The sequence below is a fragment of the Chanodichthys erythropterus genome, chromosome 8, assembly GCF_024489055.1.
Source record: "Chanodichthys erythropterus isolate Z2021 chromosome 8, ASM2448905v1, whole genome shotgun sequence".
Taxonomy (NCBI): Eukaryota; Metazoa; Chordata; class Actinopteri; order Cypriniformes; family Xenocyprididae; genus Chanodichthys; species Chanodichthys erythropterus.
Genome location: NC_090228.1, coordinates 33,404,853 through 33,427,220, shown reverse-complemented (window position 1 = coordinate 33,427,220; position 22,368 = coordinate 33,404,853). Strand labels below are relative to the sequence as shown.

General features: G+C 39.1%; 3 protein-coding genes across 5 annotated transcripts; 1 reads left to right on the top strand and 2 right to left on the bottom strand.

The window, feature by feature from the left end:
- Nucleotides 1–1,552: 1,552 nt before the first annotated feature.
- Nucleotides 1,553–3,735, bottom strand: LOC137025162 (gastrula zinc finger protein XlCGF57.1-like). Its single transcript, XM_067393195.1, has 2 exons — nt 3,615–3,735; nt 1,553–2,572 (listed from the first exon to the last, which is right to left on the bottom strand). Exons 1-2 carry the CDS (start codon nt 3,733–3,735, stop codon nt 1,638–1,640), a joined length of 1,056 nt encoding a protein of 351 aa, XP_067249296.1. The 3' UTR covers nt 1,553–1,637.
- A 2,129-nt stretch (nt 3,736–5,864) lies between these two features.
- LOC137024800 (gastrula zinc finger protein XlCGF57.1-like) lies at nt 5,865–14,640 on the bottom strand. Of its 3 annotated transcripts, none has more exons than XM_067392686.1 (3): nt 14,596–14,640; nt 13,794–13,947; nt 5,865–7,274 (listed from the first exon to the last, which is right to left on the bottom strand). In XM_067392686.1, the coding sequence occupies exons 2-3, from the start codon at nt 13,912–13,914 to the stop codon at nt 6,346–6,348; spliced, it is 1,050 nt and encodes a 349-aa protein (XP_067248787.1). In that variant the 5' UTR covers nt 13,915–13,947; nt 14,596–14,640; the 3' UTR covers nt 5,865–6,345. The 3 variants fall into 3 exon arrangements, with proteins under 3 accessions (XP_067248787.1, XP_067248788.1, XP_067248789.1); XM_067392687.1 differs by having other exon boundaries at nt 13,794–14,077; nt 14,596–14,632; XM_067392688.1 differs by lacking the exon at nt 14,596–14,640 and adding an exon at nt 12,993–13,029 and having other exon boundaries at nt 13,794–13,944.
- Nucleotides 14,641–16,410: 1,770 nt separating this feature from the next.
- Nucleotides 16,411–19,376, top strand: LOC137024801 (gastrula zinc finger protein XlCGF8.2DB-like). Its single transcript, XM_067392689.1, has 3 exons — nt 16,411–16,462; nt 16,975–17,406; nt 18,328–19,376. The coding sequence occupies exons 2-3, from the start codon at nt 17,061–17,063 to the stop codon at nt 19,029–19,031; spliced, it is 1,050 nt and encodes a 349-aa protein (XP_067248790.1). The 5' UTR covers nt 16,411–16,462; nt 16,975–17,060; the 3' UTR covers nt 19,032–19,376.
- The last annotated feature ends 2,992 nt before the right edge of the window (nt 19,377–22,368 follow it).

Here is a 22,368-nt window from a genome sequence, read left to right as displayed (position 1 = left end):
CATGACCTCAAGACTAGATTATTGTAACGCTCTACTGGGTGGTTGTTCTGCTCGGCTTTTAAACAAACTACAGTTGGTCCAAAATGCTGCAGCTAGAGTTCTTACTAGAACCAGAAAGTATGACCATATTAGCCCAGTTCTGTCAACATTACATTGGCTCCCTATTAAACATCGTATAGATTTTAAAATCTTGCTACTTACTTATAAAGCTCTAAATGGTTTAGCTCCCCAGTACCTAAGTGAGCTCTTAATGCATTATAGTCCTCCACGTTTATTGCGATCTCAGAATTCAGGCCAGTTGATAATCAACTGAAGGCGGCAGATCCTTTTCCTATTTAGCACCTAAACTCTGGAACAATCTTCCTAGCATTGTTCGGGAAGCAGACACACTCTGTCAGTTTAAATCTAGACTAAAAACACATCTCTTTGCTCTTGCATACACATAACACATTATCAATACATTAACATTTTTCAAATCCGTTAAAGGATTGTTACGCTGCAATAATTAGGTCGGCCGGAACCGAGAACATTTCCTATAACACTAGATATACCTGTACATCAGAATAAGAATGGCATCTACGCTAATATCTGTCTCTCTGCTTATCCTGAGGTTTGCCGGGTGCTGGATCCAGGCCGTATCCAGATCAGATGGAGAACCTGCGTCTGGACCTGACTACAACGTAACCCAGGAGACAATGGGCCTAAAGTTCCAATTCTGGCTGCATCTATAATTCAGATTTTTAATCCCCGTATCCGCTTACATATATTTATATATAATCGATTTTTAATCTCTATTATAAAAATGTACAATTCAGATTTTGATCTCCATATACATTTACATATATATATCTTCCAAGGGGTTTTTTCCCTCCTAGGACTTTTTTCCCAGTGCTAGCACGCTGGGTTTTTCTCCTAGGGGGTTTTTTCCACCCCTGGAAGTCAGCCGACATTGGCTTAATGTAGCACCATCTTGTATATGTTACATATTACCACGCTTGTTTGTACAGTTTTAACCACTTCCCTTTTTTTTCTGTGCTTCTAATATGTAAAGCTGCTTTGAAACAATTACCAATTGTAAAAGCGCTATATAAATAAACTTGACTTGACTTGACTTGACAATGAAATTGAATGCTATTGCTGAAATTAATACCCACAGCTCCTGCTGGTTATAGGGATGTTCGTTCTCAAAGTCCACTGTCCTCTTTTAACCCCTAAGCAAAGAAAGAAATATAACTCTGAGTATATCAGGATGCTTATGTAAATCTCAGGGTTAGTTTCATGAATGGCTTCTCTCTGGTGTGAGTTATTGCATGATTCCTCAGGTGATTCCTTTCAGTGAAACTCTCATATACGAAGCCTTATGTGGTACTCAGGGTTTCTTTATATCTGAAAGTGTTTTCACAGTGCCAACATTTAAACAGCTTCTCTCCAGTGTGAACTCTAATGTGCCTGTGAAGGATTCCTATTTGGTTAAAAACTTTTTCCACATTGTTTGCAGGTGAAGGGCTTCTCTCCAGTGTGAATTCTCGTGTGGTCTTTAAAGTGTCCTATTTTAAACTTTTTCCACACTGAACATACAGTGGAGTGAATTCTAATGTGCCTGTTAGGGTTTCCTCTACTACTGAAACTACTCCACACTAAACACAAATGTAGGGTTTCTCTCCAGAGTGAATTCTCAAGTGGATTTTAAGAGTTCCTTTTCGAGCAAATCTTTTTCCACACTGTTGACAGGTGTAAGGCTTCTCTCCAGTGTGTATTCTCATGTGGTAAACAAGATATCCTTTATTGGTGAAACTTTTTTCACACTGTTGGCAGGTGAAAGGCTTCTCTCCAGTGTGAATTCTCACGTGGTCTTCTAAGTGTCCCTTCTGAATGAAACCCTTTCCACACTGAGAGCACATGTAGGGTTTCTCTCCAGAGTGAATCCTCATGTGTAGTTTTTGGCGTCCTTTTTGAGTGAACGTCTTTCCACACTGAGAGCACATGTAAGGTTTCTCTCTAGTGTGAATTCTCATGTGGACTTTAAGTTTTCCATTTTGATCAAAACTCTTTCCACATTGAGGGCATTTGTAAGACTTCCCTCCGGTGTGGATTTTCATGTGTCTGTTAAAGCTTCCTTTCAGAGTGAAACTCATTCCACACTGAAGGCAGGTGAAAAGGCTCTCTCTAGTGTGAATGCTCATGTGCCTGTTAAGGCTTCCTTTTTGAGTGAACCCCCTTCCACACTGTTGACAAGTGTAAGGCTTCTCTCCAGTGTGAAATACCATGTGGTCTTTAAGGCTTTCATGTTGACTGAAACTCTTTCCACACTGAGGGCACGTGTAAGGCTTCTCTCCAGTGTGAATTCTTAGGTGCTTGTTAAAACTTCCTTTGTGTTTGAAACTCTTTCCACATTGTTGACATGTGAAATAACTTCTATTCCCTGCCTTTTGAGCTCTTTTTTGTGAGGAAGTCTTTTCAGTCTGTAAGCAACCAAAATATTTCCCTCCAGTTATGAAATCATGATTATTTTGTTGATCTCTCTCTTCTATTTCATTCAGTACTTCAGTCTCCTCTTTCAGCAACGTCAGGTCTAAAAAAGACAAATTGAAGACAAAGTCAACCCCACGTTAATGGCACAAAGCAACAGACATCAAAACATTTATAAATGTAAAGCATCAAAACCAACATTCAACATTATAAACTGAACATATAATGTGCATGTGCATGTGCATGACGTCACCACTTTTTTTTGTTTTGTTTACATAGACCATTTTTAACAACTTGCACTTTGAAACCCGTTTTCAAAAGTTTGTGTTTTCAGTTTACCAAAACGGCCAAAACGCATAACAAGTTTTCCGGTTTTAGTTGAAAGTGGTTTTGTGTAAACGGCCCCACTGGATGGTAGTCACAAGGAACTTCCAGTGCAGAAGAAAGTACAGACATAGTAATAACACGTTATGAGAGAAATATTACAATAATATAAGAAACAAAAATTTAAATACAGTAGTTGAAAGTTAGTAATTCAATCCTGCAAGACTAATAAGCATGATGCTTAGTTTAATACTTCGACAGGGTTCAAGTGTGATTCATGAAACATTTGTATAGCGCCAGTTCCATAGTATGAATAATTGTACCTTGATAAATGTGGAGGCTGAAAACAATCATCATTTAAATATAACACACCTAAAAATTCACTGATTAGAAGCCCCCAGAGTTTATGACAGGGAGAAACTTGCTTTAATGATGTCTGAATGTGGTTTGAAACAATGCCTGAGTTTTAGTTGATAGATATTTCAGTTGTTATTTGTATAAATCAAGGGTGGAATATCGCATCAACGTAACCTATTACAAGAATTATTCAATTTGCATGAAATGTAAGATATGGGGTTTTTGTTGTGTATATCTGAATAATCTCATATGGGATTCGTTTGATTGAGTCTTTCCAATGTACCCGAGTTTACTGGTGTTCATTCATGCTTCAGCACAACAGACAATGCCTGACATTACTGACTATAATTGAATTGTTTTTAACAATCTTATTCCTTTTAATTCATTCCCTACAAATGATTTTTTCTTTTTTATATATAAAAATTGCCAGTTTTTTAATAAGAAGCTTTGAGAATGAAACCAACCTGTTTCTTTCTCAGTATCTTCATGTTTCACTCTGAATGTTTCTTCAATCTTCATATCTTCACTCTCCTCTTTCATAAATGCCATCTTTATGTCTTCAATCTCCTCTTTAATAAACGGCATCTTTATAATAGTGTGTCACATGAATCTGAGTCACTTCACCAGGAGTTTTACTGTGTTTAAGATGAGAATAATTAACAGTAGTTAAATAAAAATCAGTAGTTCAGTGCACTGGTGAGAGAGTCAGTCAGAGTTAATGGACTTAAATGACCTGATTAGACTAAAAACACTCAAAACTAACTACTTGGGTAAAGTTGGTTTTATATTCGCACATCCGTATTCAATAGCCTTGTTAATCACACTACATTGGACATTCAGTGGACATTCACAAGTAAATATGCCATTAAAACAATACTTGCCTATTTTGATCGACTGTGAAAAATGTTGTAAGTTGACAATCGTTGGTTGTCAATATCATGTCGCTGCTTAAAATTCGCAAACATTAATTTATTGCACATTTATTGGAAAGTCTGAATTTATCAGAAGTCCGAGTATGCGAATATAAAACCAACTTTACCCAAGTAAACTAACTAGCAGTAAAATTAATAATAGAAGTTTTATTATTTACATATAGTATTTATTGATTTGTAGATTATATTTAATACTTTAATAAAACATTTTCAGTTTGGTTTGTAAAAGCTGTCATTACTTATTAACATTTAAATGTTTTAAGCAGCTGCTGATGTCAGCGTGCGGTGAGTCGAATCAGTGAATCATTCATCAAAGTATTTGATTCGATTGAGTCGAAGTTTCGAAAAGCTCAGAAAAGCACCAAACTCGTGTTTATGGTCAACTGATTCACGATATAGGGAATGAAATGAGACTCGTCTTTCTTGTTACTTAAGAAAATGTTTATTTATGTCAGACAGAGTATTAAAATGTTGAATCAAATTATAATTAAGCTATATTGCGTCGCTGGTAAAACTATAAAACATGCTTTAACGGTTTTTATAGATCTAAAACAGTTTAAATGTGTAAAAACTAACCTTTCTTCATCAGAATCACAACAGCACAGGAGCGCGACGCCACCTTATGACATCACAACACCAGACAAAAATAAAAGTCCCCCTTCACATGCTGATGTCTATAATCACAACTGCATAGAAATATTAGGAATTGAGTTGAATATTTAAATATTTGAGTACATGGTGAAATATTTAATTGCACGTCTAATGTAATAACCAGTAATGAACTACTAATGAAAGGGTGTGATTTTTTACTACATGGAAAAACTATAATTTTTAGGCATAAAATACATTTATAGATAAAATAGATTAAAATACAAATAGTGCAAGTGTTATTTATGAGTTGTTTTAATTTTAAAGTGTTTAAAAGAGTGTATGAATTAGTAAAGTCAAGTTCATGCATGTGTCAGTGTTGAAAAGTATAAAATGAATGTATGGTCTCATTTGAAAGCAGACAGAAGATACAGAACACCACATCATCCCTGGTGGGTGGAGAAATGATACACATCTCCAATCTGTACCTGCATCCTGAGCTAGAAATGGGCCTGCAATTGCTAAAGATCAGAGGGACCTTCTAAACGGGGCATATTGTCACCAGTCATGGGCAAGGCTTCCCCCTGCTCTTTAAGGCCTGGGAAACACTAAACTATTTTCAAATCTTAATCTGTGGGAGACCAAAGACATTTGTAGCATTTTAATTCTCCAAATGCACACACTAGAACAGGGGTTCACAATTAAGTTTGGCATTGGGCCGAAAAAAAATAAATAAAAAATTGCCACTTGGTAGTGGGCCAGTAGTCAAAGGATAATTTAAGAAATTAATTGAAATATGAACTAGAATTGCCTGTGACAGACTGTAACATTGTCTTTTGTAACTGGTATTGAGGTACTCTGTGTTAAATCCTGTACAGTCATTAACAAAAGGCCACATTTGTGTGGCAGTGTCCGGGTTTTACACTGGATAAATGAATAAAGCGGAGTAGTGACGCATAACCTGGCAAGTATCCTCATTCACCAACTTGCAACACAGACTGCCTTGCTAAAACACACATATGTGGGAGATGCAGAATGGAAAAAAAATGACTTAAATGCTTACAATTAACGTGACATCTATTTTAGCCATTTCACGTTTGTTAAAAAAGACAGTGGCTACATAGTTTAACTCAAGGTTTGCTTTATTTCTGCAAGTCTTTCCACAGTGATGGCACATGAAAGGCTTCTCTCTGGTGTGAGTTATTACATGATCATTTCATCCTAAAGTGTTTCCTGTCTATAAAACTTATTCCACACTGAAGACATAAAACTCTTACAAACATGAATCCTTATGTGGCACTCAAGGTTTCTTCATATCTGAAAGTCTTTTCACAGTGATGACATTTAAACAGCTTCTCTCCAGTGTGAACTCTCATGCTCATGTGCCTGTGAAGGATTCCTACTTGGTTGAAACTTTTCTCCACACTGAATGCACACTAAGGGGTTTCTCTCCAGAGTAGATTCTCATGTGGAGTTTAAGGTGTACTTTTTGTTTGAAACTCTTTCCACACTGAGGGCACGAGAAAGGCACTTCAATGGTGAGAATTCCCATGTGCCTGTCAAGGCTTCATTTTTGAGTGAATCCATTTCCGCACTGGCAGGTGAAAAGGGTTTCTCCAGTGTAAACTCTCTTGTGGACTTTAAGGTTCATGTCGTGAACGATAGTCTTTCCACGCTAATGGTACGTCTTTCCAGTGTGAATTCTCATGTGCCTATGAAAGTTTCCTTTTTTATTGAAACTTTTACCACATTGTTTGCAGGTGAAAGGTTTCTCTCCAGCGTGAATGCTCATGTGGACTTTAAGGTTTGCATGTTGATAAAAACCCTTTCCACACTGAAGGCCTGTGTAAGGTTTCTGTCCAGTGTGATGTTTCATGTGCCAGTTAAAGATAGCTTTCAGAGTGAAACTTTTTCCACAAAGTTGGCAGGTGAAAGGCTTCTCTCCAGTGTGTAATCGTACGTGGTAATTAAGAGTTCCTTTATGGTTGAATCTTTTTCCACACTGTTGGCAGGTGAAAGGCTTCTCTCCAGTGTGAACTCTCATGTGGTCTTCAAAGTGTCCCTTCTGAATGAAACCCTTTCCACACTGAGAGCAAATGTAGGGTTTCTCTCCAGAGTGAATTCTCATGTGGAGTTTAAAGTGTCCTTTTTGATTGAAACTCTTTCCACACTGAGAGCACATGTAGGGTTTTTCTTCAGTGTGAACACTCATGTGCCTGTTAAGGCTTCCTTTTTGAGTGAACTCGCTTCCACATTGTTGACAGGTGAAAGGGCTCTCTCCAGTGTGAACTCTCAGGTGCCTGTTAAGGCTTCCTTTCTGTTTGAAACTGTTTCCACACTGTTGGCAGATAAAAGGCTTCTCTCCAGTGTGAATTCTCATGTGATCTTCAAGGTTTCCTTTTCGGTTGAAACTTTTTCCACACTGTTGGCAGACTAAATTACTTCTATTCCCTGCCTTTTGAGGTCTTTTTCGTGAGGAAGTCTTTTCAGTCTGTAAGCAAGCAAAATATTTTTCTCCAGTTATGAAATCATGATGATTATTTTGTTGATCTTTCTCTTCCATTTCATTCAGTACATCATTTTCCTCTTTCAGTGACATCAGGTCTAAAAAAGACAAATTTAAGACAAAGTTAACCCCACTTTAATGGTACCAAGCAACAGACATCAAAACATTTATGAATGTAAAGCATCAAAACCAACATTCATCTAGATCAGGGGTGTCCAATCCTGCTCCTGGAGGGCCACTGTCCTGGAGAGTTTAGCTCCAACCCCAATTAAACACACCTGAATGTGTTTATGCTAATCAAGGTTTTTAGGCATACAGGAAACTTCCAGGCAGGTGTGTCGTGGTATGTTGGAGCTAAACTCTGCAGGACAGTGGCTCTCCAGGACCGAGTTTGGACACCCCGATCTAGATCCTATACCCTCTAAGCTACAATAGGAAGTGTTAGATGTAATCTGAAAAGCCTTCTCAAAATAGCACTTCTCAATATAACTCTTCACTTGCTTTAGGGTGTGTCTCAAAATAAATGTCAAGCTGGCAGTTAAACCTTTTACTTAAAAAAAACAATTTGGCCCAGAAGATCTGGTTAATTATAACTGATCTTCTAGGGCAGGGGTGTCCAACCCTGTTCCTGGAGGGCTACTTTTCTGCATTTTTCAGTTCCAACCCTGCTCCGACATCATTCCGATTGGCTGTTCAGCTACTGCCACCTGCTGGTATGGAAAAGCATTTCATCTTATGCAGCCGCAGAACGGACGTGCTACTTGGCCGTCGGCTGTCAAGCGTTGGTTTGGTGTGTCAGGGCATCTCTGGACCCAGACGCTGCCGACATGGGCCAACCCCACAGTCTGCTTTCGGTGCCACTAGTTCGTTGGCTTCAACTTGGTGTGTTCCTGCCTTAACATATGAAATTACCCAATCCTACCCCTTGTCAGCCCAAATTAATATCAGCTGGTTCAGTCCAAACTGAAACCTTCAAATAAAGGTGTCTCATCACCAAGGTGTCACAAAAGAAACATCTCAAAAGTAAAAAGCTCTCTCAAGACCTTTGCAACATTATTGATGCAAAAAATACTGGTGTCATTGGTTATAGAAGGATTTCAAAACTTCTGAATGTTCCAGTGAGCACTGTTGGGGCCATAATCCACAAGTGGAAAGAACATAATTTCACCATAAACCGGCCACGACCAGGTGCTCCTCACAAGATTTCTGACAGAGGAGTGAAAAGAATTATCAGAAGAGTTGTCCAAGAGCCAAGGACCACTTGTGGAGAGTTTCAGAAAGACCTGGAATTAGCAGGTACAATCTCACCATGCAAGACTCCATTGCTGAAGAAAAAGCATGTTAAAGCTCGTTTAAAGTTTGCTGCACAACATTTGGACAAGCCTGTGAAATACTGGGAGAATATAATCTGGTCAGATGAGACCAAAATTGAACTGTTTGGATTCCATAATACACATCAAAACAAAAAATAATTTCCTTCTAAGGACATCATGACGTGAACTTTCTGCTCAACCGCCTTTTATTTTTCTCCCGGACTCGGATGAAAGGTAGGTTGGAAATTTGTTTTAATTAATATACTCGATAATGAAATGTTTGAACGAGTGTTTGGGTTTGTTATGAGTTAACATTGAATAACAAAGAATGCATAATTAACAGAATTTGCAGAATGTTACAACTCTTTGTTTTGTATTCTCTTGTTTCTTACTCTCCTTTGTTTTGGAAGTGTTTGTGTCCAGGGACGGTGCTGACTGGCTCCTACAGGCTAAAGATTGGCTCATCTGGATTGGTGCATTTGATTCCAGGCACACCTTAAAAGCCCTGATGTCACTTACTTTGGAAGGGCAGGTTTGGAATTTTGACCCTATTGCCTGTTTACCGACACTAATTTGGATAACTTGTAAATAGTTTGTACATCATTGTAAATTTTGAGGTTTAGGGAAAGTAAGGAGTTTGATGTAGAGGTCTACAAAGAAGACCCGAGACCCGAGGACCCGGGACCCGACCCGGGACCCATACAGGTTCGGGACTATATTTTAAAATGGTCAGCCGGGTCCGGGTCGGGTCCTAATCTATTACTTCGGTTCCCGGGTCTGATTAACATTGTGTGTATACCCGAGCCGATTTGATTCAGAGATCACCCGGCCGTGTTGGGAGTCAGTCAGCGCTGTGCGTGTTTTGTAACTTGAAAAGTATGAGCCGGGAAATAAGGTGAAAAAACACGAGTGACCCCAGCCATCAGAAGCAGAGCGGGCGGAGTTAATGCAAGCGAACGGCGATCATCGAGTTTTATTATTCCTATCGTGTGCAACAGTAATGCAAACAAACTTCAAATCTCAAGAACTGCTTGTAGCCTTGCACATTCGCATTTAAATAACATAGCCTATTTCAAATCATTAACAAAATATGAACTATCACACAAATGTTTTCTGTGACGCTTAAAGCTTGTTTCAGGTTGCTCCAGCTAACGCGCATGTCTCATGCGAGCGCACTTTCTTTCTCCTGTTTTTATAATAACATTATGCCGTCTTGTTATATCTAAAGTTTTGGTCAGACTCGGTTCAGAAAGCACAGAAATGACCGCAAATAAGTAATGCTAACGTCAGCGGCCATGTCACTGAACAAGCAATCGTTATTATAGTTCAAAAGGGCAAACAGTCAAAGTCATTTTATTATGTGTGTTGACTCGAGTCTCGAGATACAACGAAATAATGCAAAACTGCAAAGTCGCATTTGTCATCGTGACAGCAAGTGAACTTTTAAAGCTGGAATAATGAGTGGATTAAGCATTTCAATCGGCAAGAGAGGAATAACGGATGAACTTTCTTGGCAAGTGCATCACAGTCAGGTACAAAGGAGAAAGCTATAGCCTACTAATATTAGGTAAGACAACACGTTTTATTTTCGCAACTTGTTTATTGACTTATAAATAGCAATTTGCTGTGGAATAGATGTGCCGATCGGGTCCAGACGGGTCCGGTCGGGTTCGGGTCCAGCTTAGACGGGTCCGGGTAGTACATTTATGGCATTTCTCGGTTCTGCACGGGTTCGGGTCCAACTTTCAAAATAATAGTCGGGCCGGGTCGGTTCCGTGTAGCACATTTACGGGTCTCTTCGGGTTCGGGTATGAATTTTTGGACCCGTGAAGACCTCTAGTTTGATGTCATTATTGTTTATTGTAAACCTTCTTTGGCTCTCTTGATTAGCACAAGATGTCACCAAAAGTACAAAGTCTTTCCAGTAGACAGGGCCGGATTAACATAAGGGCTAGGTGGGGCTGAAGCCCCAGGGCCCGCGGGTAGAGGGGGCCCGTGATTGGCTGGAGGAAATGAGATTGACAAGTCATAGGTGATTGATTTTTGTCTAATAAAATAACAAGAAAAAATGATTGTAAAATGTGCCTGACTGATAAATCACCGTCCAATCAAAATCACTTTACAATTCGCATCATGACATCGGGAAACGCCTCTTTGCGTTATGCTATCGCATGTAGACTAGAAAATGGGAAATTGGCCTTTATTGCTTGTTAAGCCTCGCTGGTGTTCAAAATGATTAAAAAAAAGTGATAGTGGTGCACAAAAAAGGGAAAATAAGCTTGAAAGGGAGAAAAGGGATGCTAATCTTACAGCAAAAATTCCAAAACTAACTAACTTAACTACTTCGGTTCACATAAAACATCCGAGCCAGTGAAAGACCCCGCGTGCAGCGGCAGCTCACAATTATTTTCACCCACCGTCGCCGATCTGCGTGCTTTACACATTGAAGAAGGTGAGATAGCAGCTGCAGCAAGTTATTATTCTTATAACGAGTTAAGCCCTATTCGGATGGTAATTGTTTCTCATGAAAACGTAAGGTGTTTTCAACATTTACAGGGACGAGTCGATTGATTTTATTGCCGTTTGAATTCAGAATGTCAATATTTTTCTCTCAACATCATCACCCGCGTAAATATCCCGAATTAACTTTCCTACTGTTTTTTGACAAACACCAATGTCGTGTGATTTGTCTCCACTATCTGCCTTTGAAGCACATTCTATCAGTTGCAGTTCTGTGCCCAGTTGCATAAAGCACCTTAAGTGTAATTTTCACTTAAGATCGCCCTTATGTTTCCCTTAAACTTAAGGGTGTTGCAGAAAATAACCGTTAAGTATTACTTAAGGGTTTCTTTAGGTGAAACGTCATAAACCCTAAGAATTTCCCTTAAGTATATATTTTTCACTTAAGTAATCCCTTAAAAAAACGTAAGTGTTGCATAAAGCCCCTTAACAGTAATTTCCCTAAGTATAACAAAAGGTTCGGAAAACTTCACCTTAAGTGTTACACGGAGTGAGCAGGTTCAATCCAAGTCTTCTAACGAGACCCGATCGACCGCTTTATATGATAAACAAATTGTACTTTCGCGGTTTATTCACATAAACATTGATGAAATCACATATGTTGCACATATCTTATATGGTCAACGGAAGCGCAAACGTGCGTGCATCACACGCAAAAACAAACCTCATTGGTTCTTGCGCGCACGTTTGAGCTTCCGACACAGCCGTAATCATATGGATGTCTTCAATAAATGGACATAAATGATGAGAGAATATTAAAAATATCTTTATTTGTTATCCAAAGATGAATGAAAGTCTTTTAGGTTTGGAACGACATGAGGGTGAGTGAATGACGGCAGAAATCTCAATTTTGAGTAAACTATCAATTTGAGTTTCTTGTCTGGTCGTTAATTCTCTTTCATATTTGGTTTTCTTTTTTGTTTTCCTTATCCATCTTATGTTGTTTTCTGTGAAAACTTAACACGATATGTATTAACAAATAACGTGTCCATGGCAACAGTAGAATTTTATAATGGCAAAACCTGGGATGCTGTCATGAAACACTTAACGGTTTCCCTTACCTAAGTGAACATTTTAAGAGATTATATGCAACACCCTTAAATCATTCCCTTAGTTAAGGGGAAATCACGCCTTAAGTGTCATACTTAAGGGAAAAACTTAAGGTGCTTTATGCAACCGGGCACTGGTGCCTCCATCCGTACAACTCGACCTCGACACATTCACATCACGTTAACACAGCGGTAGAGCTACTCACGGGACACTGCTCTTATTCGCAATCACAAAAGTTCTTTATTTGCATGTGTTTTAAAGCCCTGCCAGTTAAACATGTAATTCGTGTGCTGTTCTGAGATGCGCTTTTTCTGACCCCATACACCCGAAGCGTGCACACACACTTAAGCCTGTCAAACAGCACCTGACTACTAGGGCTGCACGATTAATCGCATGCTATTCTCACGCGCATTTCGTCAGTAAAGCCGGTTCCCTGATTACCGCTAAATCGCCATCACCTGCTTTCAAATGAAGCGGCATTTAATAGACAGAGCCGTAGATCACTGAAAAGCCACGCAATATCGCGTTCATATCGCAGATGAATCGCCTGCGATAATGAACGCGATATTGCGTGGCTTGTCCGTGAACTACGGCTCCGTCTATTAAAAGGCGCTCCGTTTAAAAACAGGTGATGGCGATTTAGCGGTAATCAGGGAACCGGCTTTACTGACGAAATGCGCGTGAGAATAGCATGCGATTAATCGTGCAGCCCTACTGACTACTGGACTTCATCTTTCGCGTCTGATTGCGCTATAATACTGTCAAATACACAAAAGGTTTACATAAACACAGTTGGTTATGTCTGAAGTGAGTTGAGAAAATCGGGCGCGTACAGGTCTTAAAGTGACAGCATCCTAATAGTTAGCATGCGGACCCTTGTCCTTAAAGGGATAGTTTCACCCAAAAATTTAAATCCTGTCATCACATACTCACTTTCAAGTTGTTTTAAACCTGAATGAGTTTCTTTTTTCTGTTGAACACAAAAGAAAATATTTTAGAGAAGGTTCGTAACCAGACAGCTGATGGCACCCACTGACTTTTTTCCTACTATGGAAGTCAATGGGTGCCATCAACTGTCTGGTTACCAACATGTAACATGTAAGTATTGACAATTTTCATTTTTGCGTGAACTATCTCTTTAAAATATTCATGGTAAAGTAATCATTGAGGAAGTATGACTGAAGTATGACAAATGTTTTTGCTGCTTTTGGCAACCTGTTTGTTCATATCTGGAGTTAATGCATTTGTTTGTAATGTGTTAAATAGCAAGGAATATTTAGTGTGCTTGTGCTTATATAAAATGATTTGATAAAATGAGATTTATAAAAATATAAAAATAATAACAATAAAAAAAAAAATTCTTGTGGTACAAGACACTGTGGCATGGCAATCAGAAAGGGGGCCCTTGGTGTTGCTGTAGCCCCAGGGCCCAACGTGTTCTTAATCCGGGCCTGCCAGTAGACTACAGTGAACTTGCTTTAATGATGTCTGCATGTGGTTTGAAAGAATGTATCAGTTTTAGTTGATAGATATTTCAGTTGTTGTGTATGTTTCTGAGACTTCTCCAATTATTGGTTTGTTATGTGTATGTCTAGTACGAATGTGTAGTTGTTTGTATAAATAAAGGGTGGAATGTCGCATTAATTTTTTTGAAACAGTCATATTCATTGTATCTCTTTCCCTACAAATAATTTTCATAAAATGCTTTGAAACCATGAAATTAATGAAACCAACCTGTTTGTATCTCAGTTTCTTCATGTTTCACTCTGAAAGTTTCTTCAATCTTCATATCTTCACTCTCCTCTTTAATAAACGCCATCTTTATGTCTTCAATCTCCTCTTTAATAAATGGCATCTTTATAATAGTGTGTCTCGTGGATCTCAGTCACTTCACCGGGAGTTTTTTGTATTTAAGATGAGAATAATTAACAGAAAGAAACATAAATCCAAGTTAAATCTCTGAGTTTGTCTCAATCAGATCTAGTTCAGTAGTTCAGTGCACTGGTAAGTGTCATGGACTTCTAGCAATAAAAATAATAGAATTTTCATTATAGTATTTGATTTTTAGATCATATTTAATAATTTTAATAAAACATTTGCAGTTGGTTTGTAAAAGTTGTCTCAGTTGTACTCATTAAGTGTGTTTGATGTTCTCGGTGCGTTTCAAATGTTTAAAGGCGATTCGAATCAGTGAATCATTTTGCTAAATATTTGATTCAATTGAATCGTAGTTTCGAATAGCTCAGTTTCTCCATCTCTACTTACCAGTGACCGAACTCGTGTTTATGATCAACTGATTCACGATATAGGGAACGAAAGGAGACTCGTCTTCTCTGTTATGTGCGGATGCGATTTAACTGACAAAGATAATACTCATTTATGTTAGATAAAGTATTACAATGTTAAATTCGATAATATTTGTAATCAAGTATTACAATGTTAAATTCAATAAAAGCTATTACGTCTCTTGTAAAACTATAAAACATGCTTTAACGGTTTGTATAGATTTAAACACTTTAAATGCGTAAAAACGAACCTTTCTTCAGCAGAATCACAACAGATGCAGGAGCGCGACGCCGCCTTATGACGTCACATCGCCAGACCAAAAACAAAAGTCCCCCTTTACATGCTGATGTCTAATCACAACTGCATAGAAATATTAGAAATTGAGTTGCATATTTAAATATTTGAGTACATGGTGAAATATTTAATTACACGTGCAATGTAATAACCAGTAATAAACTAATGAAATGGTGTGATTTTTTACTACATGGAAAAACTATCATTTTTAGGCACAGAATCCATTTATACCAGATAAATTAGATTAAAATGCAAATAGTGCAAATGTGATTTATGAGTTGTTTTTATTTTAAAGTGTTTAAAAGAGTGTATGAATTAATAAAGCCAAGTTCATGCATTTGTCAGTGTTGAAATGTATATAAAATTAATGTATGGTCTCATTTGAAAGCAGACGCAGAAAGAATTAAAGGTCCCGTTTTTCGTGTTTTTTTGAAGCTTTGATTGTGTTTATAGTGTGCAATATAACATGTGTTCATGTTTCGCGTGTAAAAAAACACAGTATTTTTCACATAATTTACTTATCTGTATACCGCTGTTTCCACTGTCATAAAAACGGGCTGATGACTTCCTTGTTCTATGAAGTTCCTCCTTCAGAAATACGTAACGAGTTCTGATTGTGCCAGCGGTTCCTGTGTTGTGATTCGACAGCTCTGAGCGCACCGTGCCCGGAAAAGTCACGCCTCTTACCATAACGTGGAGATGCACGCGCTCAGTGTTATTGTAAACATGTCTTTAATTTTACCCTATCAATTTGAGCCGGAATCAGACCCGGTGATTGGACTGCGGGATGAAAATAACAGCGTTTCGACGACATGGCGACAAACACACTCTACAAACGCAACTCTTGTGTATTCCTGTGGGCGGAGGTTAGTCAAAAAACTGTTTTAGTGACGTCATTAAAGAAGGAAGTAGAGGGATGTAGTCCAAACTGGCCGTTCGATGTAGGCGACTTCTGTTAAATAAAATATCTCGCTTGGCATTGAACTTTGAGCTTTAAAATTTTACAGATTTTATTTATACTCTAACAACAACATTACACACTAGCTAAAGTTTGAAACATGGGATCACGAAGAACGGGACCTTTAATGAAGCTATATACATCTAGATACTATGACCAGCGCATTTACAACTACAGGTTAGTAAAAAACTAATCTTTTACAGGAAAGAAAGTGAAATGTCAATAAAAGTCAGACAAAATAAATGATAATTTAAAAAAAAGTAATCAGTGGTAGTTGTTAAACTAAATGGTCATGTGCTAAATGCGTCATCAGATTCTGCGCTCCTATTGGTTCTTGATTTGACAGTCGTCATAGGAGAACAAGATGTCTGTTAAAGATCACTTCATCTAGAAAGCATGTTCTGTTTAGGATAGCAAAGGATAAAACTGGCTCAACTGGGTAACTGAAGTCAGCACTATACGCTTGCTAGGAATGATTTTTCTACGTGGAAGTTTGGTATTTGGTGAGCTAATAAAATATTAAAACTCAAATCAATATTTTGTGTAGCCTACAATTATTTAATTGTGTCAGTAGGATTTCAATAAACATTCAATACAGTACAATAAACATTGTTTAGTTTTTCCAAAAAAAGTTTTTGTCCACATCTTTTTAGATAACTGGTACCAAAATCTCAGACAGGTTGAATAGTTTGCCAGGTCTGCTTAGGTTAATGGAAACCATTCTCATGCAATATGGGGAGGAAGAAAGAGCTTCCTGAAGATGAAAAGTATGAAATGTTTAACGGGACTTTTATTTTGGTCTGGTGGTGTGACGTCATAAGGCGGCACCGCGCTCCTGAATCTGTTGTGATTCTGCTGTAGGAAGGTTTGTGTTTTTACGCCATTTAAAGTGTTTAAATCAATGCAAACTCTTCAGTCAATTTAATCGTTTTAACAAAACAATAAATTGCCTATTCATGAAAGTAACGTTGCAATGCTTCATTTAACATTAATGATCGTTGTTTTTGGGGAGTAAATAGCATCCACTGTTGATTACCAGAAAATGAGCGTATCGTCTCGCACTATACATCGCAAACATGAATTCATGTAGGCTGCTGGAAAGAAGTGATGAGAGAAATGGAGCTTTTCGAAACTCCGAGTCACTTGAATCAATTGCTTCGTGAAATGATTCAGTGATTCGAATCGCCGCACTCTTACGTCTCCAGCTGCTCAAACAATGTAATGAATGAGAACAACAATTAATATGTAATGACAACGTTTACAAGCCAGATGCAAATGTTATAATTAAAATGTATTATATTAAATGTAGTGTACAAATAATTGAGTACGAAATAAAAAAAATATATGAACTTTGTGTATTACTTGTATTTTAATCAGGTCTTTTAAGTCCATTAACTCTCAGGACAAACACAGAAAAACTCCCGATGAAGCGACTGAGATCCTCATGACACACTATTATAAAGATGGCATTTATTAAAGTGGAGAGTGAAGACATGAAGATTGAAAAAGTATTCAGTTTGAAACATCAAGAAACTGAGGAACAACCGAAGACAGTGTTTATTAAGGAGGAGAGTGAAGACATGAAGATTGAAGAAATATTGAGTGTAAAACATGAAGAAACTGAAGAACAACTGAATACAGCGTTTATTAAAAAGGAGAGTGAAGACATGAGGATTGAAGAAACATTCAGAGTGAAACATGAAGAAACTGAAGAACAAACAATGATGGTGTTTATTAAAGAGGAGAGTGAAGACATGAAGATTGAAGAAACATTCAGTGTAAAACATGAAGATACCGAGGAACAAACAGGTTGGTTTCATTCTCAAAGCTGAACTCAGTCATTTTTATCCTTATTAACATGTCCAGCTCTACAATTATTTATTTATTTTTTATTTTATTTTATTTTTTGAAGAATGTCATATGAGTGTCATAATTAAAGTGGTTTTATTTGACATATTTGGCCTTATGTGGACAGACATGTTGAGATCACATGATCAGACAAATACTAGCGCTGCCTTCAACTTGACAAGATCCGACTTCCACGTTTGGTGTTTGTTATTACGCCATGTCAATTAATTTCCATGTTAATTTCTACTATGTAATTATACAACAGTATCTAATAAAACATGGAGGCTACAGTTACTAAAATTCAGATGGTCAGAATAATTGGTTTACAAACTAAATATTATCATAATGCATATTAACATACATGAACATAAATAGTCACTGAATAAATCCATGAAGAAGACTTCAAATCAAAGACACAAATTGAGCTCTAAATAAACATTTATTTTGACTTTCATCTTCTGTCAAGATCACTTGTAAATGAAGTATCATTTTCCTCTCTTGAAGTTTCTTCCCCTGTGGCCTCATGTATAAAATTTTCTGTTTTCACCCTAAAAGTGTACAGACGCACAAAAGCAAGATTTTGCATATGCACAAACGTTTTCAGATTTATAAGGCCATGCATACACCAGAACCTGCACAAAACTCCCTTTGTAAATCCCTGTCGGTGTAAGATTGTGTGTACATGCACCTCCACCCTGACTCCTCCCCGAAATAACCATATATGGAGCTCACAATGCCTAGTTTTAATTAAATCAAGGTTTATCTGCCAACTGGGTATAAGATGGTTTTGATGGTTTAATTGGTTTTGATGCTTTACATCTATAAATTTGTGCCATTAAACCGGGATTAACCAATTTTTCTTTCTCTCTTTTTTCACCTTAGACTTCATGGCACTGAAAGAGGAGAGTGAGGTACTAAAAGAAATGCAAGAGAAAGATCACCATAATAATAATCATCATGATTTCATAACTGGAGAAAAATCTTGTGGGTACTCACAGACTGAAAACACTTCCTCACAAAAAATGACTCAAAAGACAGGGACTAGAAGTCATTTCAGTAACAAACGGTGTGGAAACCAAAATCAAAAAGGAAGCTTTAACAGGCACACGAAAATGCGTACTGTAGAAAGGTCTTATACATGCTCTCAGTGTGGAAAAAGTTTTGATCAACACGTAAACCTTAAAGTCCACATGAGAATCCACACTGGAGAGAAGCCTTACACCTGCCAGCAGTGTGGAAAAAGTTTCAACCAAAGAGGAATCCTTAACAGGCACTTAAGAATTCACTATAGAGAGAAGCCTTTCACATGTCCTCAGTGTGGAAAGAGTTTCATTCAGAAAGGACACTTTAAAGACCACTTGAGAATTCACTCTGGAGAGAAACCCTACACATGCCCTCAGTGTGGAAAGAGTTTCATTCAGAAAGGACACTTTATTGTCCACATGAGAGTTCACACTGGAGAGAAACCCTACACCTGCCAACAGTGTGGGAAAAGTTTCAGCCAAAAAGGAATGCTTAACAGGCACATGAGAGTTCACACTAGAGAAAATGTGGTTAAGGTGAAAAGAGTTTTAGATAAAGAATGAGGATTCATGAATAAAAGAACTGTTTTATATGTCTTCAGTGTGGAATGAGTTTTACAGACTGGAAACACCTTAGGAATCATGTAATAACTCACACCAGAGAGAAGCCTTTCATGTGTCATCACTGTGGAAAGACTTGCAGAAATAAAGCAAACCTTGAGGTTTATATAAGCATCCCCGATACACTTGAAAACAACATAACAGTGTAATGCACAAAACAATATACCCCAATATTGATCAAGTTGTTTTTGGTTCTTTGCTTAGGGGGTTAAAAGAAGTTCAAGGTATTTGTGCATCAGACTTAGTAAACATCCCAAGTGGCTTTTAAGATGAATATGTAAATATGTGCTGAACATTTTCCTTTCAATAACAAAATAAAGCTGATGAGAAAACAACATTTGTGGAAGCATCTGATCTTGGCAATGTGGATTTTCAGCACTGCAGTCAAGTCATGTTACGTTTATTGATTTCTTTAAAGCAAGTAGCTGCACAGTAATAAACATGAAAAAAAGTGTCAGTTTCAATTACAACTTAACCAATGAATGATTTTTTTTTTTTTTGATATTTACAAAGAGATATTAAATGCGTCAGGATAGAAACATTACACATAATAATCCAATGTCAACTGAACAACATCATGATGCTTTAACTAGTAGAGGAAAAGAGGAAGAGACGTTCGGTTCACATGCTGCTTGAACTATGCCGCTACAGTGATCTGACACCACACATTAAAGAGCCACAAAAACACATTTATTGTTTGAAAATAATGATAAAATTGATAGAATTTGAAAGTTGCGATTTTGTTTACACATTTAATCATTTAGCAAAGCAACTTACATATGAGGAGAGCAATAGAAGTAATCAAACTAACAATAGGGCAACAATATGCAAATGCTGTGACCAGTCCCAGTTAGACTAGCACAGTACAAAAAGCATTAAAAAAAAAAACAGTATAGTAAGTGTTAGTATTAATGGGTCAAATGTTGCCAAAAAAGATGCGTCTTCAGCAGCTTCTTGAAAAAAGACACAGTAGCTCAGGTTGAGTCAGGCAGGTCATTCCACCAGCAGGGAACAGTCTAGGTAAAGGTAAGTGAAAGTGATTTTCTGATTTTCCTCTTTGAGATGGTACCGCAAGCCGCTGTTCACTCGCTGAATGCAAGCTTCTGGATGGCACGTAGGTCTGAAGTAATGGGTTTAGGAAAAGGGGTGCCATGGTTGTTCTGAAGGAAAACATCAGTGCCTTGAATTTGATACGAGTGGCAATTGGCAACCAGTGAGCAACCAGTTTTATGAGGAGAAGTGTGCTCTCTTCGGCTTGTCGTTCTGGGCACTCTAGATGGCGGATGACACCCTGGAGGAAGTCCAAATGGGTGAGGTTTAGGGTCGGACCTCCAGGGCTCTCTGAGCTCCTCCTCCAAGCGCCTTGCAGCTTTAGTCACTTCCTCCATGACCATGATGAAGAGTAGAGGGTCTCCCTGCCTAACTCCTCTCCCACACTTCACCACCCATAAAATTATCAAAATAATCCTAAAGTCACCTGTGTCTTTTGGCTTTCTGACCTTTGGGATTAAGGTCAACTGTGCCCAAACAATGTTCCAGTGGACGGATTCTACCACCAGCAGTAGGTTGAAGAGACTACCAATTGATGGTTAACGCCAGGTTAAAAGCTCATTGGCTGAGATATTATCCATCCCCAGAGCCGCCGAAGCATTGCAGTTAACTTCTCCAACTTTTCTGTATATGGGCATACCTTGCCCTACAAATCAGCTCCGCAGCTCACACTGAGTTCTTACTTTGCCTCCATCTGGGTTTGAATGTCCATTTTAGTGGGAAGGCATTTACATGGACCTCCACCAGACGAGCGCCCTCAGCAGTTGTTATTCACTCTTCCAGCAAGTTTTCGGTGATTCTATGCAATTCTGTTCCTCCCATCCTTATCTCTGCCAGATTTGCAATTGCCTCCATAAGGATAGATTCACGCCACTGGATGTATTACATCTTGTGGCCAGCCTTCTCTTCCTGATCTTCTCGCTCCTGCTGGAGCTACTCGACAGGGATTCCCCCATTGGACTTATTGGGCTCCATTCCAGCTTCTGCAGCCTCTTCCTAATGGATTCAGCTGACCTACCGGTGATCACTTTGCTGAGTGCTGAGGCGAGCTCTGTCTTTGTCATTCTAACCCTCCACAGTTGAAGAGCATGATGTAACAATTTATCCTCCTCCCAGGTTTTACATGCTGAGGGATTTGCTTATCCGCTCCTCCCCTCTTGGGCCTGATCCTTACTTCTGGGGGAGCCATTGGAATTCCTTGGTGATCAAGTGCCTCCAGAGTGGAACTCAGGTCGGTAATGGTAGAAGTATGGAAGGGGCACCATCTTAGCCATTTTAGAACCAGATCTTAGCTTGGGCAGGGCCAAAAGAGACACTAAGACCTCTCCCGACAGATGGAAAACCTGTCCTCCCCAATGGTCATCACGAGGAGGCGTCCGGGTCATGTAACTAAGAGAGTCATAGTTTCTGCCGTTTGCATGCGCTTCATTGAATTTCTTCACTTTGACATTCAGAGCACTGGGCAGAAAATCACATTGTGTCAACACTGTCCGCAGTCAGATTCCCCTGGTCTGCACCAGTTCTAAGCCGGCTGCTAGTTGCCGGCCGATGCGAAGCTCCCAATGCAAGCTGTAGCTGTGGAGATCCACAAGAAGGGCCCGGCGCACATCCATACTCACCACAGCGCCACCCCCTCACGAGACCTGCCCTGGACACGGTGGAGAAACCCGGCCCCCTCCCAGATGCCCGGCCACCTCCCAAAGACAGCACCCTTATGGAGGAGGATGGGGGGCAGGGGACACCGAGCCCCAGCCACTGCACCCAGAGACGAGGGCGCTGTGAGATGGCTTCGCACCTTGGTGCTGCACAAACCCCCTCTCCCCGAGCGAGGGAACAGGGAATTCGGCTCAGAACCCCAGGGCCTCGCCTTTGCACCCCACCAACCAGCCTCCATCCATCCACCTCCTGGACCTCAGAGATCCAGGGAGTCCGAGTGATCCCTTCTGCAACCACCTCCCCCTGATGGCCTGAATTAGTCACCAAAGTGCAGGAGAATATCCTTTGCCTGGGGACTAGCCACCTTCCCGGGCTGGAGAAGGAGCCCAGAGAGCCTTAAGGTCCAACCCCAAACCTCGCCCATTTGGACTTAATTGTTTTTTGAGAAGGAAATTCCTCCAGGGTGTTACTAGAGTGCCCAGGATGGTGCACTCTCTCCGGCTCTCCCAATGGTCTGATGGTGCCCAGGAGGTTTGGGGAGATTACTTCCAGGGAGTGCCTTAGACGATGCACT

Coding starts and splice junctions, on each gene's coding strand:
- LOC137025162 (XM_067393195.1), bottom strand. CDS start 3,735: ATGCCGTTTATTAAAGAGGAGATTGAAGACATAAAGATGGCATTTATG. Junction 2,573..3,614: donor AGATACTGAGAAAGAAACAG/GTTGGTTTCATT, acceptor TGTCTTTTTTAG/ACCTGACGTTGCTGAAAGAG.
- LOC137024800 (XM_067392686.1), bottom strand. CDS start 13,914: ATGCCATTTATTAAAGAGGAGATTGAAGACATAAAGATGGCGTTTATT. Junction 7,275..13,793: donor AGAAACTGAGATACAAACAG/GTTGGTTTCATT, acceptor TGTCTTTTTTAG/ACCTGATGTCACTGAAAGAG.
- LOC137024801 (XM_067392689.1), top strand. CDS start 17,061: ATGGCATTTATTAAAGTGGAGAGTGAAGACATGAAGATTGAAAAAGTA. Junction 17,407..18,327: donor AGATACCGAGGAACAAACAG/GTTGGTTTCATT, acceptor TTTTCACCTTAG/ACTTCATGGCACTGAAAGAG.